Genomic DNA, 15,936 nt, shown 5'->3' on the forward strand with positions numbered 1-15,936 from the left:
CCCAGGATATATTTCTCTGTTGTAGCCCAATAAGGAGGGGGTAGTCATCTGGCTGTAGAATTTAGAGGGTAATTGGGGGGTTTATTTGTTTGTTATACAGACTTTCAATCAGTCTTTGTATTTTTACCTCCATCCTCATCTCTGCCTCTAGAGAACTTAGTACCTGCTATGCCAGTCAGTGCCCCTTCAAACATGCCACTTCCAGCATGTCTGACATCTTTCAGCTAGTATCTTCTCTTTTAAAAATATGTTTTATTGATTATGCTATTACAGTTGTCCCATTTTCCCCCTATATTACCCTCAACCCTGCAGCCCTGCTTCCCACCAGCATCCCCCCACCTTAGCTCATGTCCATGGGTCGTACACGTAAGTTCTTTGGCTTCTACATTTCCCATACTGTTCTCAACCTCCCCCTGTCTATTTTTTGCCTACCATTTATGCTTCTTATTCCCTATACCTTTCCCCCCATTCTTCCTGTCCTCCTCCCCACTGATAACCCTCCATGTGATTTCCATTTCTATGATGCTGTTTCGGTTCTAGTTGTTTGATTAGTGTATTTTGGTTTTTCAGATTCAGTTCTTGATAGTTGTGAGTTCATTGTCATTTTACTGTTTGAATTTTTTATCTTCTTTTTCTTAGATAAGTCCTCTAACATTTCATATAATAAGGGCTTGGTGATGGTGAACTCCTTTAACTTGACCTTATCTGGGTAACACTTTATCTGCCCTTCCATAATAAAGGATAGCTTTGCTGGATAGACTAATCTTGGATGTAGGTCCTTCCTTTTCATGACTTTGAATACTTCTTCCCAGCTCCTTCTTGCCCATAAGGTTTCTTTTGAGACATCAGCTAATAGTCTGTCTTATGGGATCTCCTTTGCAAATAACTGTCTCCTTTTCTCTTGCTGCTTCTAAGATTCTTTCCTTATCTTTAACCTTGGGTAATGTAGTTATGATGTGCCTTGGTGTGTTCCTCCTTGGGTCTGACTTTTTGGGGGCTGTCTGACCTTCCTGGACTTCCTGGAAGTCTATTTCTTTTGCCAAATTAGGGAAATTTTATTTCATTATTTTCTCAAATAAGTTTTCGATTTCTTGCTCTTCTCCTTCTGACACCCCTATGATTCAGATGCTGGAACATTTAAAGTTGCCCCGAAGGTTCCTAAGGCTCTCCTTATTTTTTTTGAATTCTTGTTTCTTCGTTCTGTTCTGGTTGAATGCTTATTTCTTCCTTTTGCTCCAAATTGTTGATTTGAGTCCTGGTTTTCTTCCCTTCACTGCTGGTTCCCTGTATATTTTTCTTAATTTCACTTGGCATGGCCTTCACTTCCTCTATTTTGTGAACATACTAAACCATTTCTGTGGGCATCCTGATGACCAGTATTTTGAACTCAGCATCGTTTCGCCCTCGCCCCCTCTAACTGCAAAGAGATAGGTTGGCTATCTCTTTGTTGCTTAGTTCTATTTTTGGAGATTTGATCTGTTCTTTCATTTGGGCCATATTTTTTTGTCTCAGCCCACCAGTTACATTTTAAGGGGCAGAGCCTTAGGTATTTACCAGGTCGGGGTGACACACATTGCTTTGTTGTGGTGCTGTATGTGGGGGAAGGGCCTGAAAGGGAACAGTGCCTCTTGCTCTGCTCTTGGCCAGCTTTCAGTCACTTCCCCCACTACCCACAAGCAAATTGGGCCCTCCTGGTGCTGGTTCCCTGGGTGAGTGGGTTTGTGTGCCTTCTAGGACCCTGTAGGTCTCTCCAGTGAACTCTCCTAGGAGCTGGGAGTTTCTCCTGTTGCTGCAACCCCTATAGGTCTTTGCAGTCAGAGGTTTTGAGGCTTGATTTTCCCACGTTGGAACCCTGGGTTGTGTGGTCTGTTTTGATCCCCAGTTTTTTCTCCCAGTTTATCTGCATGCAAATCACCCAGCCCACCAGCTGCCACCTTAATGCGCATCCTCTCCCCTCCAACTGCCCATCTCTGCCCCTCCTACCAGTCTGCATGAATATTTTTTTTTAACTCCTTGGTTGTCAGACTTCTGTACAGTTTGGTTTTCTGGCATTTCTGGTTGATTTTAAATTTGTTGTTGTCCTTCTTTTGATTGTGCAAGGAGGCACAGTTTATCTACCTACACCTCCATCTTGGCCAGAAGTCACCATTCTCTCCTATTTTCTTCATCCTTAAGGATTTGTTCTTTAAAACATAATTTTAGTGATATTTTGAGAGAAAACCAATAAACATATATATTCTGTCTGTCATATCTACTCAGAACTAAGCGTGTACCCCCACATTCTACAAAAAGGTCATTATGGTAGTAAAATTGGATTTCTGTCCGCCTACATGCTATCAATTGAATGAGTGTTGAAGGGCCTTTGTCTGTTACTTGGAGTAATTTTATGAAATGCAGGACTATGAGGCCATCTTGCTTATAGTTCATCTCTATAGATGTTCTTTAATGACTGTGGCTAAGTTTTTATGTAGTTCTGACAGCTTTTTCTCCTTTCATGGAAAGTAAACTTTTGATCTGAGTTAAATGACAGTTGTAAGGAGGAAGCCATTGGTCTGCAACAAGAGAATGGTTGGGGTGTGCAAGGCTTAGCGTCTCTTGTTTTGCCTGCCTGTTACTAATATTGAAGGGGGAGAGTTCAGGATTAAGGAAGGACCACCTCCCACCCCTTTTCTCTGTTCTGTATTCACATCTAGCCTGCCAGACATTTCACACTTAGCAGGTCACTGACTGTGGATCAACAGGAAGTTTTAGTGGGTTCAAGTCCGTCAGTGAAGGGAAAGGCTCAGCAGGTTGGGAGAGGCGTGTTAATCCCTCTGACCACCCCACCAAGCTTCCCTAGGAAATGTCACTTGTTTAGATAGGTGGGAGGAGCTGTACCTTTTCTCCCTCTATCGTACCTGCAGGTGGCAGAGACTTGGGGGTAAAACCATGAATACCCCGCCATGCTTCTTGGCTTTTATGAACTTTGTTAGGTGTGAATATTGCACTAATATCTCTTTCCTCCCACCTGTATTAGCACTTTTCAGGAAGCTAACTGCCTTTATATACTTCCTTGTCAGAAACATGTGCTGTCAACAATGGAGGCTGCGATCGCACCTGTAAGGACACCTCGACAGGTGTTCATTGCAGTTGTCCTGTTGGATTCACTCTCCAGTTGGATGGGAAGACCTGCAAAGGTAGACTCTTTGTGCTGCTAATGTGTGGGGATAAATGCACCTCTTCCCCTCCACACCTCCGGCGTGACTCCAGATTTGCTTATAGTTTATATTGATGCGAGCTTTTCTTCCCTGGGCTAGTGGAAGTTTATAATTGAGTGAGCTTAATTAGAACCAACTTAATTACACTAACTGTTGACAAGGTCAGCTTCTACAAATATCAAATAATCCATTTCAAGCAGCAGCCACATTAGAAAAAGGCAAAAGTTCAAAGGAACATGTGTAAGAGGTAATAGCAACATTTAAACAACAGCCAAGATTGTTATCCCGAGAACCTAATGAATAACTGTACCTTTAACTTTTGCTGATGAATAGAGACCCCGATGACCTGCTAGTATTTCATGGGCAAGACTATGAAGGCTTAGTTCTTCAACACGATAAAAAGCAGATAACCAGTTACCAGTACCAGCTGAAACTGAGAAAAGATAAGATTCATTTGAGTATCAGAATTATTTAAAAGCATTAAGGCTATTTGATCATTGTGTAATTTGCCAAAACAAATGTTCTACTTCCTTATAACTTTAATGATTAAACTGGAATGGAAAGTATACTAAAGGGAGCCACCTTATCTTGAGAGAGCAGGACAAGGATGAGAATATAATAGGACATCAGCATTCTGTCCCATAGATTGTTTCCTAATACTGGTCAAGGGCGATACAAACCACAGTTCTCAATTCTCAAGGGGACTAGGCTCTTGTCTTTCAAAGTTGGTTAAGCCAGGCAAGAAAACATGTGTAAGATTAAAAACAGCAGCGAACATTCTGAAGTGCGTCTATGGGTCTGTTTTTGTTTCAGAGAATAATGAAGCACACACAATAGTACTTCAGGGATTTGTGGAAAACGAGGCAAGTATGGCTGTCTGATTTGCCGATGCTTGCCTGTTACAGATATTGATGAGTGCCAGACCCGCAATGGAGGTTGCGATCATTTCTGCAAAAACACCGTGGGCAGTTTTGACTGCAGCTGCAAAAAGGGGTTTAAATTATTAACAGATGAGAAGTCTTGTCAAGGTATGTGCTGAAATGTAGCTGTGCTGTGCGACGCCTGCTGGTTGGCGTGGAGAACACGAGACCCTGCCCTGGCAGAGACGGGCTCACTGGGTTTCTCAGCCGAGTCATTAACCCCACCTCCAACCTGTGTCCCACTTATTTCATCTTTTAGGCAGCATAAGAACACTGATGTAGCTCACAGGTATATTTTGGAAATCAAGCTGTGAATGATTAGAGAACACCTCAAGGAACCCATCTGGTGTGATTAGAGCAGTGCTCTCTGCTAGGAATGCACTGGGTTGCAGAATGCACATGGGGTGGTATTAGGGGGTTGAGATAGGGAATACTTTTCCTTTTCTTCAATGATTAAAGCTTAATGGAAAGTACACCAAAGGGAGCCACCTAATGAGTGTCCTTTAACATTATGGATTTTATATACAAAATTTAGTGGCTAAATATGCAGATTTAGTTAACATACCTTTTCTGAGCAAAACGTTGGGGTCAACCTGTAATCAGGATCATATACCCATTGGTCTCTTCCTTGTAGCACTTGTCTGAATGGCCCTGGAGCTTGGGCAGAGGGAGGGAGGGAGGGAACTGAAGGCTGGTCGGTCCTTGGGCGGGACTGCAGACTCGGAGCATCCCTCCCACATCAGGGCGTGGCAAGGGAAAGTCTCTGGGCGGCAGCCGTTTATATGTGAATAACTGTTTGGGGTGGTGGTAAACGCTTTTGGGTAGGGGCACCACTTGTATTTTCAGGAAGAAGGTCTCAGAAAAGACCCGCTATCATGTATCCCAGTTTCATTTCTAGAAATAAGAAGAGATTAACTTAATTTTGTTAGAAATCCCAGAATTAAAACAAAATCAGAAAATAATATCTGACTTCACTTTAGGTACTAAAGATGTAATATTACCTTTTAAAAACAACCTTGTAGTATGAATTAGATTTCTCTCTGGGATTTTTCTTCTTAATACATATTTTGTCATGCAATTCAAGCATAGTCCCCTTTAAATTCAGTGAGTTCATTCTGGACAATTACTGCGGGTTTTCACCCATTTGGCTTGGAAAGCAAGTGTGCTGTTCTACATAATGTTTTATAATGTATAGAGCAAGGAATACTGTTTAAGCTGTGTAAACACATTAAAAAGAAATTAGAAAAGTGATCTCATTATTTTTGGCAAAGCAAAAGCCTGTCACAAGCAGCCAAAGTCAGCTACTGGAAGAGCCCACTTTCTCGACAACTGGCTGATGTTAATAACAGAATTCATGGCGTGACATCAATTACTGGGGAAGAAACAGACTTTTTCTCATTTTTCACTGATCAATCTTGGTAGTACAAATATTTGCACAGAACAAATTTATTGAAGAAATTGCCAGGATTTCTGGGAAAACCTAGGGAAGAAGAGGTTTTGCAAGAATTTGACTTTTTTATTTCACTTTTTTGTTCTTCTAGTTCCTCCCAAATGTTTGTGTTTTTTTTATTAATGTAGTTTCTTGCAGCACGATTGCTATTGAAAAGAGATATAGCAATGGTCTAGTTGGTTTCCACTGAGTTCCGCTCTGGTCCTGGTTTATTCATTTGGAGACATAAGTTATAACTCTGTCAAAGCCCCACAAAGAGGTGAGGAAGTGAAGCTCTGAAATTCTAGTCTGCAGGAAAGATGCAAGGACCAGACCAGGAAAGAGTAGATGATTAGATCCACAAATTTGGTCTTGAGACAAGTTTTTAGGACCTCAGCAGAAGCCAGGGAAGTCTCCATACTGAACCAGGTCGGAGGGGCCCCAGGGGACTGAACCGTGGGGAGGAAAACTGAGGGATTGGCCAAGAGGATCCATCTTAGGGGTTTAACACCAAATTTCAGTGTCTGCAACAGAAAAGTAGCGAGGACGTTAGCGTTAATGTAGTATTTTAGTGCAGGAGGCATTAAAGCCAGGATCAGTTGGCCTCCTGGGGCCAGAAGACTCATTCTGGAAAAATCAAAGAGAAAGGAACCAGATTTATCTCCAACCCAAGTGTATTCTCCTTTCATTTTCCCCTAGCTTCTAAAATTACTATTTCTGTTTTACCAATAATAATATAACAATAATAATGCACAGGCTGTGCCTTATCACTTCCAAACTCATTTTAGGTATGTTATCTCATTTGGCTTCAATTCAATATTTGAAGTTACTCAGCCAGGCAAATAAGCTTGGGTGAGAGAGACCAACTGGCCTTTTAGGCAAGTGCAGTTTGCAACAGAATTTGGGACGCAGGGTCCTGGCAGTGAGGATGCTTATTGTGGGCTGCTCAACATGGTCTTTAACACAAGTGAGTGAGAGAACAGGCAGACAATGTTTTATTCTGTTTGTGTTGTTTTCCCCGGTAACTGGTGTCGTTGTAAATGTGTTCTCTCCATCCATCCTTCAGAATTGGTTTCAGATCCCCCTCGCCCTTTGCAATTGCAGATGTGGACGAATGCTCTTTGGACAGGACCTGTGACCACAGCTGCATCAACCACCCTGGCACGTTCACATGTGCTTGCAACAGAGGCTACACCCTCTATGGCTTTACCCACTGTGGAGGTGAGCAGGTGCCCCATTTGGCCTCAGAGGAGACTGGGCCTGTAGAGGAACGGGACTTGCCCCTAAGTTTTCCCCAGTGGGGGATGAGAAGATGTTCCAGTTCCTGTACTACTTATTGAACCCATCGAGGCAAGGGAAGCGTCTACTAAGAAAAGTCTGCCCCCATGTATCCCTTTAACACATCAAGTGTGAAATGGAGCAGACAGAAGGCAGAAGCTCTTCAGCTGTGAATTCTTTATTGTGTTTACTGATGCAGTTATATTCAGAGAATGGGGGGGGGGTGTCTCAGGAGAGGGTACTCTACCCACTGGAACTTTCCAGCAGATAGTGAAATCTCTATCTAGAGAGGGTTGGCAGGACTCCAACAGTTCCACAGCCTTGCTCTGTGTAGGAACTGACTTCAAAGCCTTGTTCAAGTCCTTCAATGGGTCTTTAAGCTGGACCACTGACTTTCTGTCTGCTCGGTGTAGCAACACGTTCTGATGTCCTTTGTCCTTGTGGTCAAGTAGACTATGGCATCAATCAGATTTGGCACCAGATGACTCCACTCCGCTCCCCTGACCATCACGTTCATGCAGCAGTCTTTGAGACTAGAGATTCAGGTTCTGACTCCAAAGATCCAGGGCGTCCAAGGTGATGCTGAGGATCTGAGGATTTGGGAACCACTGACCTAAATACTTTTTGCCCAGTCTTTGTGTCCTGTGCTTAAGAAGAATGGATAATAGTGATTTGCTACAGACAATGTCATCTTTCTTCTTCTTTTCGACACATTCTTGGCATTGCAAAAAAACACGCTCTTCCAGTCCATCAGGAAACCCCAAGGGCATGCTCCTTGAATACAGATGTGTATCTTTAGTTAGAGCCACCTTTGACTTGGGCTCAGTCTCAGATTGTTGGAGATTCATGCAAGTCATTTTCCTTCTCTGTAGTTCAACTACCTGAACTGTCCAGTGGGGAGTCCTAATTCTGTCTGTGTGCCTTAGCATGTAGCTCAGGAGGATGGCAGAGTTTTAAGTTGGAAGCCTGTGAAGCATCTGAGTTCGGACATCTGAAAATAGAGTGTGACCCTCTCTGAGTGTTCTTAATCGGGGAGTGGTTGGTCGAGAATGGAACTTGAGACTGTCCTGGCAAGGCTCTTATGGAGAAATCCCCTGAGTGGAGAATGGGGTCAGCTGGTGCCAAGGACACATCCTAAAGGCAGTCAGCGTCTCTGCATCTCCCTTTTGTTTAGTGAATTTCAACCATGTGACTCCCCTCCTGCTCCTTCCTCAAGCGAAGGACAGTCCTTGCCAGGTCAGCAAGGGGCTGCCGTGACAGCAACGTGTTTTGTTCCCCAGACACCAACGAGTGCAGCGTCAACAACGGAGGCTGTCAGCAGGTCTGTGTGAACACGGTGGGCAGCTACGAATGCCAGTGCCACCCTGCATACAAGCTCCACTGGAATAAAAAAGACTGTGTGGGTAAGACTCCGGAGCGGCTCACCATGGGCCCAGCGCCGCTCTCCCATGTCTGACTGGACCTGGAGTGCGACTAACCATCCCACCCCTGAATTCTCCTCCCCTTAGCTGTAGCAGCCACTCTTGAAATAGTTCAAAAACAGGAGATACTTTGCAGGCTCTGTGGCGTTGCCTCTGTGCTTCTGCATAGGTTGGAACTCACTTCCGTTTTCCTGGTTGCTTTTTTGCATGAGAAAAGCAGCATGCAAGTAGCTCCTTTACATTGGTGGGAAACAGTGCCTGGTGTCTTGTGTTCTGTGCTGGGTGTCAGCTCTACCTTCTTTTCTTGGGGCCTTTGATCCATGGGACCCAGCCATCTTCGTGACACCTGGAATTGTCCTTCTCTTCCTGCAAGTGACTATATTTTGTCCTGTCTAGAAGTGAAGGGGGTCCTGCCCACTAGCGTATCACCCCACGTGTCCCTGCATTGCAGTAAGAGTGGCGGAGGAGACAGGTGCTTCCTCAGATGTCACTCTGGCATTCACCTCTCTTCAGGTGAGTGGGTCCCAGTCTCTGGGGCAGGTTGTCATGCCAGGGCTCAGTCTTCCTGGCCTTTAGGTGTTAGATGACTTCAAAGGGCTTCCCCCAATCCCCCAAGGTCACTGTTTTGAGACCCCACGTGCTGGGTGTTTTCCTTGTGGTCTGTGTGCAGGAGGGTTGGGGGGTGATTTCGTCTGCTACCAGGAGCAACTGTAACCTCACTGATGTGTGACAATCCACATTCTGTCTGTCAGGACTGCAAGAGGCCTACTCTGTTACCTGCGGCAGTTCCTCTCCTCTCAGGAACAAACAGCAAAAGTCAAATGACTCTGCTTTCGGGGGTAATTACCAAATGTGTGTCCTCTCTGGGGCTCACTGTGCTCACTGGGCTTCATTCCTGGGGTGCTGCTCTTGGGCGCTGGCTCCATTTTCTCTTTACCTCCTCGATGCCGTGAGCATGTTAGAGGATGTTCTTGCCTGCAGCCGGGATGCCTGACATCTTACTGTGTAACAGACACTTACTCGGTGTCCCTGTGTGCTGGGCAGCTCTGTGTTCAATCCCAATGCTTTCATCACATTGGGCAGAGGCCTGCAGGGTCCAGGGCCAGAAAACTCAGGTCTCCCAAGCTCCCTTTGCCCTGGGGCACCTCAAAGGCCCACCAGGAAAGGGTGCCTGGGTGCATGGTGTTGGTGGGGAGAGACATGGATCTGACATGGGGAATAAGACTTCTGTCCAGAGAAAGGACCTTGAACCCTTTCTGTTTTGTCAAAAGACAAAGAAATTGCAAGCTTTTAGGAAGCCTCGTCCTCCCGGATTTGGACATCTCTGTGATGTGTCATGAGAACATGTGAATGAAGAAGTGGTTCTTGATGGCCATACTACATGTATGAGCAAAGCTAGGAACCCAGAGCAAGGCCATAACAGCTTGCATATATTGACCAAACAGTTAAAGTATGCCAGCCACTGAATTTCCTGCACTAGTTGATTTAATCCGTATTACAACCCTTTGGGGTAATTTTACTATTATTGTCACTAAGCAGCAGAAGAAACAGGTTCAGAGAGGTGAAATAATGGACTCTAAGTGGCTCCGATAAGAAACAGTGGAGCGAGGGTTTTAACCAGGCAGTCTGAATCCAGAGTCACAAGCATAACCCTTCACTGTTCCTCTTGCCTGACCTGGGGGCCGAGCTGGAGCAGACAGCAGGCTGTTTCACCAAATCCCTCAGTGAAGGTCACGTGGCCATTTAGGTCACCCAAGGGTGTGCAAGCAAGTCATTGACAGCAATTCAGCTCTCACTCTGTACTAGGCTGATTAGATACTAAACATTTTTTGCATTATCTCATTAAATCCTTACAACAGCTGGTAATGTAAGTACCATAATTATGTCTATTTTATAAATGAGAAAACTGAGAACTGGGGAGATTAAGTTCTCATCACAAGTTGAAGAGCTACAGTTGGAGTCCTGGTCACTGGCTGCAGAGCCTGACCTGTGGTTAAGACCGACTGTGGGTGGAGAGCGAAGTTTTGCACGTGAGCCCCTCGGGGTGGGGGCCTCCCCAACACCGAAAACCCTGGCCACATTTCGTGAGTGCCATTTTGTCTGGACTGGTGGCTCCCTCAGCCCTGTCCTCCCCTGACAGCCTGGTGTAGGAGCATCTGCCTTTCACCACCTGCCTCATCCTTCTTGCCCAAATTTGAACTAGGGGATTCTGGTCTTTTTTTTTTTTTTTTTTGGAAAGGCACAAAGAAGACCTCCTGGCTTATCTCACTGTTGAGGTTGCCCCAGGCCCTCCTGTTATATTTGAGCACTGGATTCATCTCAGATGGAGGGATAAGTGTAGCTCATAGGAGGCTTCTGGTGTCCCCAGGCCCAGGTGATGGGTGCTCCATGGCCCAAACCTTTCTCGGTCTCAGGGTGAGAGAGAGGCTCGGGCTGTGCACAGTGCGCGGTGGGACCCAGCCATCGCCCACCTGGGGTTTCCATTCCTCTGCCTCTCAAGGTAACATCTCTCACTTGTTTCTTTCTGAAGATGTCACCACCGTCAGGACAAGTGTAACCTTTAAGCTAAATGAAGGCAAGTGTAGTTTGAAAAAGGCTGAGCTGTTTCCCGAGGGCCTGCGACCAGCACTACCAGGTATGGAATCAGACGGCTGGTGCAGGGAGCTTGCCTGCATGTGGGGAAAGGGGCCCGGAGCAAGCCCGAGCCCTCCAGCTGGGGTTGAACAGTTCAGAGTCCCCAAGGACTCTCCTCCCAGGAGGAAGAGGAGGCTAGCCTAGCATCCGGTGTAGCTCTGGGCTTAGACTTCAGAGCATCCTCTGTGAGGTACGAATGGTGAAGCTCTGGGGAAACCTGCAGGTCCACACGAATCAGTAAGGCCTTTGAGATGCATTAGCACTTGGTGATCATACTGGGTTAAGTTTTTTAGATCTTCAAGTTTGCTTGAAATATACACCAAAGAAATGGAAAAAGGGTTGGCTCAGAAAGGGTGATCTCTGATGAACCGAGATGCGGCATCGGTTTTCCTGCTGGATCTGGTTCCTGGAGGCTTCAGCCCAGCCGACACTATCCAGCTGGCCTTACTGGAAAGAGCAGGGCCCTCTCCATCCCTGCCAGCTCACGTCTCCAGTGTTGTTGCATAAAATGACTTTGGAGATTTGAAAAAATCAGGATCCCAGTAGTAGGGAAGCTTCTTTTCCCAATCTTCTCTCGCATAAGTTAAGCAAACAGACAGACAGCTCACTGTGGCCACGTTGCACTGCCTGTTGTGAGTAACTGCCCCAGATTAATGTGGGCGCCTCCATTCGAGGGAATACTATGCAGCTATCAAGTTCATGTTTCACAGAATGTTTGCCGACATAGGGAAATGTCCTCGCTCCATGGCTAAGATGGGAAAAAGGAGAGGAACACTTTGTATATCTAATACAGCCCAACTTGTATACAAACAAAAGGGGGCAGAAAAAACTGGCCACGTCATTTGTAGTGGTCATAGCTGAGTGAGAGGATGACGGGCAATTTTAGTTTTTTTCTGCATTTTCCAAATTTTCCACAGTGGGCATTTATATTTTTAGAAAAGAAGGAAAAGGCATTCTTTAAAAATACTCTTGGTCTTTAGTTAACTTAACGATGTTGTACTAATGTTAATTTCTTAGTTTTGATAAATGTACGTGTTAATGGAAGAGATTAGTTAACATCAGGGGAAACCTGGTGGACAGTGTATGAAACCTTGCAGTACTATCTTAGCAACTTTCCTGTAAATCTGAACTTATCCTAAAATAAAAAGTAAAAAAAATAGATACGGGAAAATTGAAAGGGAGAAAGGCTCAAAACGAACATCTGTTTATTTTGAGATTTAAAGTTAGCCTTTTGAAAAGGTACGATCTTAGGGGAAATGGACAGAGGCCCGCTGGTGAACTGTGGAGCCTTGGGCATCCTTGTAATGGTAAAGAAGAGGACATGCCCGTTCAGCAGAGTAGGACTTTAGGACAGACACAAATCGATCGTGTGGATGATACGTGGACCAGCTCTTGGTTCGGTCAGTGGTCACTGGCTGAAAATTTCCCTGGGTGGAACCTTTCAGCCATGGGTGGAGGAGTGAGAGCCAAAGGCAGGCACGGGGACGGGCACAGCCCTGCCTTCCCCATGCACACCCGCCCTACATGCCTTTCACTGTGCTGTTTGGCTCTGTTGATTCTTTGTGCCATGTGTTGCTCCTGGTCATTTCAGAATGAGACCTCACTATTGATGTGCTTCCTAGCTTTCCCTTTGGGTTGGAATTACTTCAAGGTCAGTCTGCCTGAAAGCTGGAGTTGGTTTCCTTTCTGCTCTCGTGCTCATTCCATTTGGAGCCTCAGCCCCTGCTTGGCACGTCCCAGTCCAGCTTTAAGGAAACCACCTGTGAGAACACGAGTGCACCTTAGCACACCATCAGTCAGAGATGCGAGACGACCCCGGTTCCTGCCTGCCACGCTTGTGGCTTGTCAGTCAAAAACAGCCAGCTTCTGTCCATGAAAAGAAAATTCAAGGGCTAAATCGTGGAGTTACACAGGAGGCAATACTGGCCCTTCAAAAGCAAAATGTCATCGTGTTCCACGCTGAGGGCTTTCAACGTCTTGGCATCTAAGAATTAATCATTCAGTCCCTTGTGGGTTGTTTTAATGAAATGTTTACTGAGCTCTAGCAAATGTTCAACTGAGTGCTTTGCCAGAATTTGGCTTCCGATCATTTTGTTTCTTCATACAGAGAAGCACAGCTCAGTAAAAGAGAGCTTCCGCTACGCAAACCTTACATGCAGCTCCGGCAAGCAAGTCCCGGGAGCCCCAGGCCGACCAAGCACCACTAAGGAAATGCTTATCACGGTTGAGTTTGAGCTTGAAACTAACCAAAAGGAGGTGACAGGTTGGTTTGAAAACGGTCTACGGTGCCAGGCTTCTCACAGCTTGCTCCTTATTCCTTCGCCTTTCACTGTTCATCATCATTCTTGGGGTGGAGGGGGAAAGTAGAGCAACCACTGAAGTATCTCCTGTTTTTTTTTCACCCCTCCCCCAAACTAAACTGAATTGGTTTGCAACCTGATGATTTTATCTGTTTCATGAAAACCCAAAGCTCCCATGTTGGCCAACAAATTTCTGTCGGTACCGAATACTGCCCGGCCTGCTAGGTGCTCAGCTCCAGGTCTCTCCCATCTGACCACAGGGAGCCGTGGGCAGTGGCGGGCCCCGCAGTTGGTCTGATTGCCCTCACGCGGAAACTCGATGTCCTCCCCCACTGCTGTCCCTCTTGTTTCTGTAGCTTCTTGTGATCTGAGCTGCATCGTAAAGCGAACGGAGAAGAGGCTCCGGAAAGCCATCCGCACACTCCGGAAGGCTGCCCACAGAGCGCAGTTTCACCTCCAGCTCTCAGGCATGGACCTCGAAGTGGCTAAAAAGTCTCCCAGAGCATCCGAACTCCGGACACAGCCCTGTGGAGTGGGCCAGAGCCACGTAGGAAACAAATGCGGTGAGTAGCCTACTGGCCAGAACTTCCTTGCTAACAGAACTGTCTTCAGTTCCATAAACATAAGGGTAACCAAATGTCTGGCCCATCCTTCCCTCTCTGGGCTCCCTCGAGAGAACACCCTGGCCATCCACTCATTTAGGAGCTACATGGTGGTGTTTCTCACGTCTGCTGGACCAGGAGCACCCCAGCACCTGGCATGGTTCCTGCTTGTGGGGAGCACTAATAAATGTTTGCCAAATTGAGGGAGTTGCAGAAAGGGAGAGGCAGGGTGATGAGAAGAGGGAGTGTTGCCCTTTAAGGGTCTGAGGAACAGGGATCATCAGGTAACTGTGGTCTCCTGGCTGGGGCAGGGCTGCAGGTATAAGGCACCGTGAGCCTTCCGCATACTCCACTATCCCAGTTCCCTCTTAGCTGCCTCTGGCTCGACCCATGGGGTCAACAAACAATCTCCCATTTGCAGTTTTGTGCAGAGGCAAGCCTGGGTGCTGCTCAGCTGCCTTATGAGACCCCTGAGCTTCAACCCAGGGTTCCTCATAGTGTCAGCTTCACTTACGTTGGTGTGTGTGTGTGTGTGTATTTAATCAGAGCAACGTCAATTCTATTTCTCTGATGAAGTTCCTGGCAAGAGGAGCCTGGGCAAGTGGTTCTAGGGTGGTCAGTCTTGAAATTTGTTTATTTTGAGAGACTGTTCTAGGCAGTTATGGGAGATTCTATCTACAAGTCTTAGAGAAGATTGGAAGGCTCACTTTACAGTAACAATGGTAATGACTTACTGAGTTCTCGCCTGTCACAAGTACAGCACTGTATCTAAGCACTGTAGCTGCCCTATCTTATTTAACCCCAACAGGCACCAGCACCCCAGCAAACTGGGGCTCAGAGGTCTGAGTTCTCTTGCTCAAGGTCACATTGATAGGCTGACCCCAAAGCCTGTGCTCTGGTCCCAATTAAGGTGAATTTTGATAACCAGACCCCTCCAGAGTAAACTGATGTCTTTTCTGAAGTGTCATTAGAATCGCATGTGTTGAGAAATGAAGCTTGAGCTAAGGAGTAATAAATCAGTGTCTGTGAAGAAGCAAAGCTGGGCCCCTGGTACTCATTCAGGAGAATCGTCAGGTATAACCCCATAGCCCAAGTCTGTTGCTTTACCAAAACATGGTAAAAATCAACTGTAACTGTTCAGCAGAGGCTGGTTCTCAAATAGTTTTGACCTCAATTTCAGCTGACTCTCTCACAAAGAAAAAAAAAGCAGTAAAACACAGCTGGTTGGCTTGTTCTCATTTGTTTCTGTACAAAAATGCTGATGCGAGTTGGCTGTTGCTGCCCGGCTTTCCTGGGTGAGTTGCAGAAACTTACAGGGATGGGGAGGCTGGTCCTCTTCCTGGCCCCTCAGAGCTAAATTGTACCCCTTTTCCCCAGTCGCTACCTGTTAGGGAGAGGCCTGGTAGGCTTGCCAGCGGGCCTTTGTGTCCAGTTAAGAATTCAGGAAAAAAAGCGTCAAGGGCCCTGTGGACCAACGCCCAGTGAGAGTGTTACCCATACTAACGTGGGTGTGCTTCTGGGTGTGCTTCTGGGAGTCACGGCCCAAGAACGAGGATCAGGAGTTACTTAACATGGGCCTCACGGCCATGCCAGCTCATAAAGGACACTCACTGTGGGGTTTGTGCAGCTGTTGTGTGTTTGTGAATGTGTCCCAAATGCTCAGCATGCTATGTTAGCTTGGAGCTGTTGCTGAGGCGGGTAACCTGTCTTGTCTCAAGAGCTCCCACTAGCAATGGATGGATTTTGCAGCCCATATGGGACCAAACCAGGGTCACTGTGTCCAACGGCAATGTTGAAGATTTTACTGCAGAGCAGAAACAGCACGAAGAATTCCCAGTGAAAATCCGTCCTCCACCGAAGGGAAGAGATGGGTGTAAAGAGCTGCTGGGTATGTTAAGTCGAAAGGCTCTACCCAGCAGACTCATGGCACAGGCAAGCCGCTGTGTGTGTGTTAGTGTGTGTATCTGCCTGCCTGTCTTATATTCCTGGTCTACTTGATGGTATTAGAACTTTCCATACATCAAGCTTATTGGTAGTTTCTGAACTCCGAAAGGTGCACACACAGAGACAAGCCTAAGATCATTCTCTTCTAGAAATTGTTTTTGGTGTCTGCAGAAGACACTCCAAAAAAGTGTTTTGAATCATCTAGAAGAAG

At 46.2% G+C, this 15,936-nt stretch overlaps 1 protein-coding gene across 4 annotated transcripts in view; it reads left to right on the forward strand.

The window, feature by feature from the left end:
- SCUBE2 (signal peptide, CUB domain and EGF like domain containing 2) overlaps nt 1-15,936 on the forward strand; it is a 72,087-nt gene that overhangs the window by 32,210 nt on the left and 23,941 nt on the right. The window contains exons 8-16 of one of the 4 annotated variants that reach the window (XM_037050109.1): nt 3,060-3,176; nt 4,103-4,225; nt 6,651-6,767; nt 8,105-8,227; nt 8,642-8,758; nt 8,998-9,084; nt 10,776-10,880; nt 12,987-13,142; nt 13,536-13,742. In XM_037050109.1, the coding sequence (XP_036906004.1) occupies nt 3,060-3,176; nt 4,103-4,225; nt 6,651-6,767; nt 8,105-8,227; nt 8,642-8,758; nt 8,998-9,084; nt 10,776-10,880; nt 12,987-13,142; nt 13,536-13,742 (1,152 nt within the window). The remainder of the gene's footprint in view (nt 1-3,059; nt 3,177-4,102; nt 4,226-6,650; nt 6,768-8,104; nt 8,228-8,641; nt 8,759-8,997; nt 9,085-10,775; nt 10,881-12,986; nt 13,143-13,535; nt 13,743-15,936) is intronic. The other 3 variants (XM_037050110.1, XM_037050111.1, XM_037050112.1) reach the window with 3 other exon arrangements.

Source organism: Sturnira hondurensis, unplaced genomic scaffold (assembly GCF_014824575.4).
Source record: "Sturnira hondurensis isolate 20B ecotype Veracruz unplaced genomic scaffold, ASM1482457v3 Scaffold0006505, whole genome shotgun sequence".
NCBI classification, from domain to species: domain Eukaryota; kingdom Metazoa; phylum Chordata; class Mammalia; order Chiroptera; family Phyllostomidae; genus Sturnira; species Sturnira hondurensis.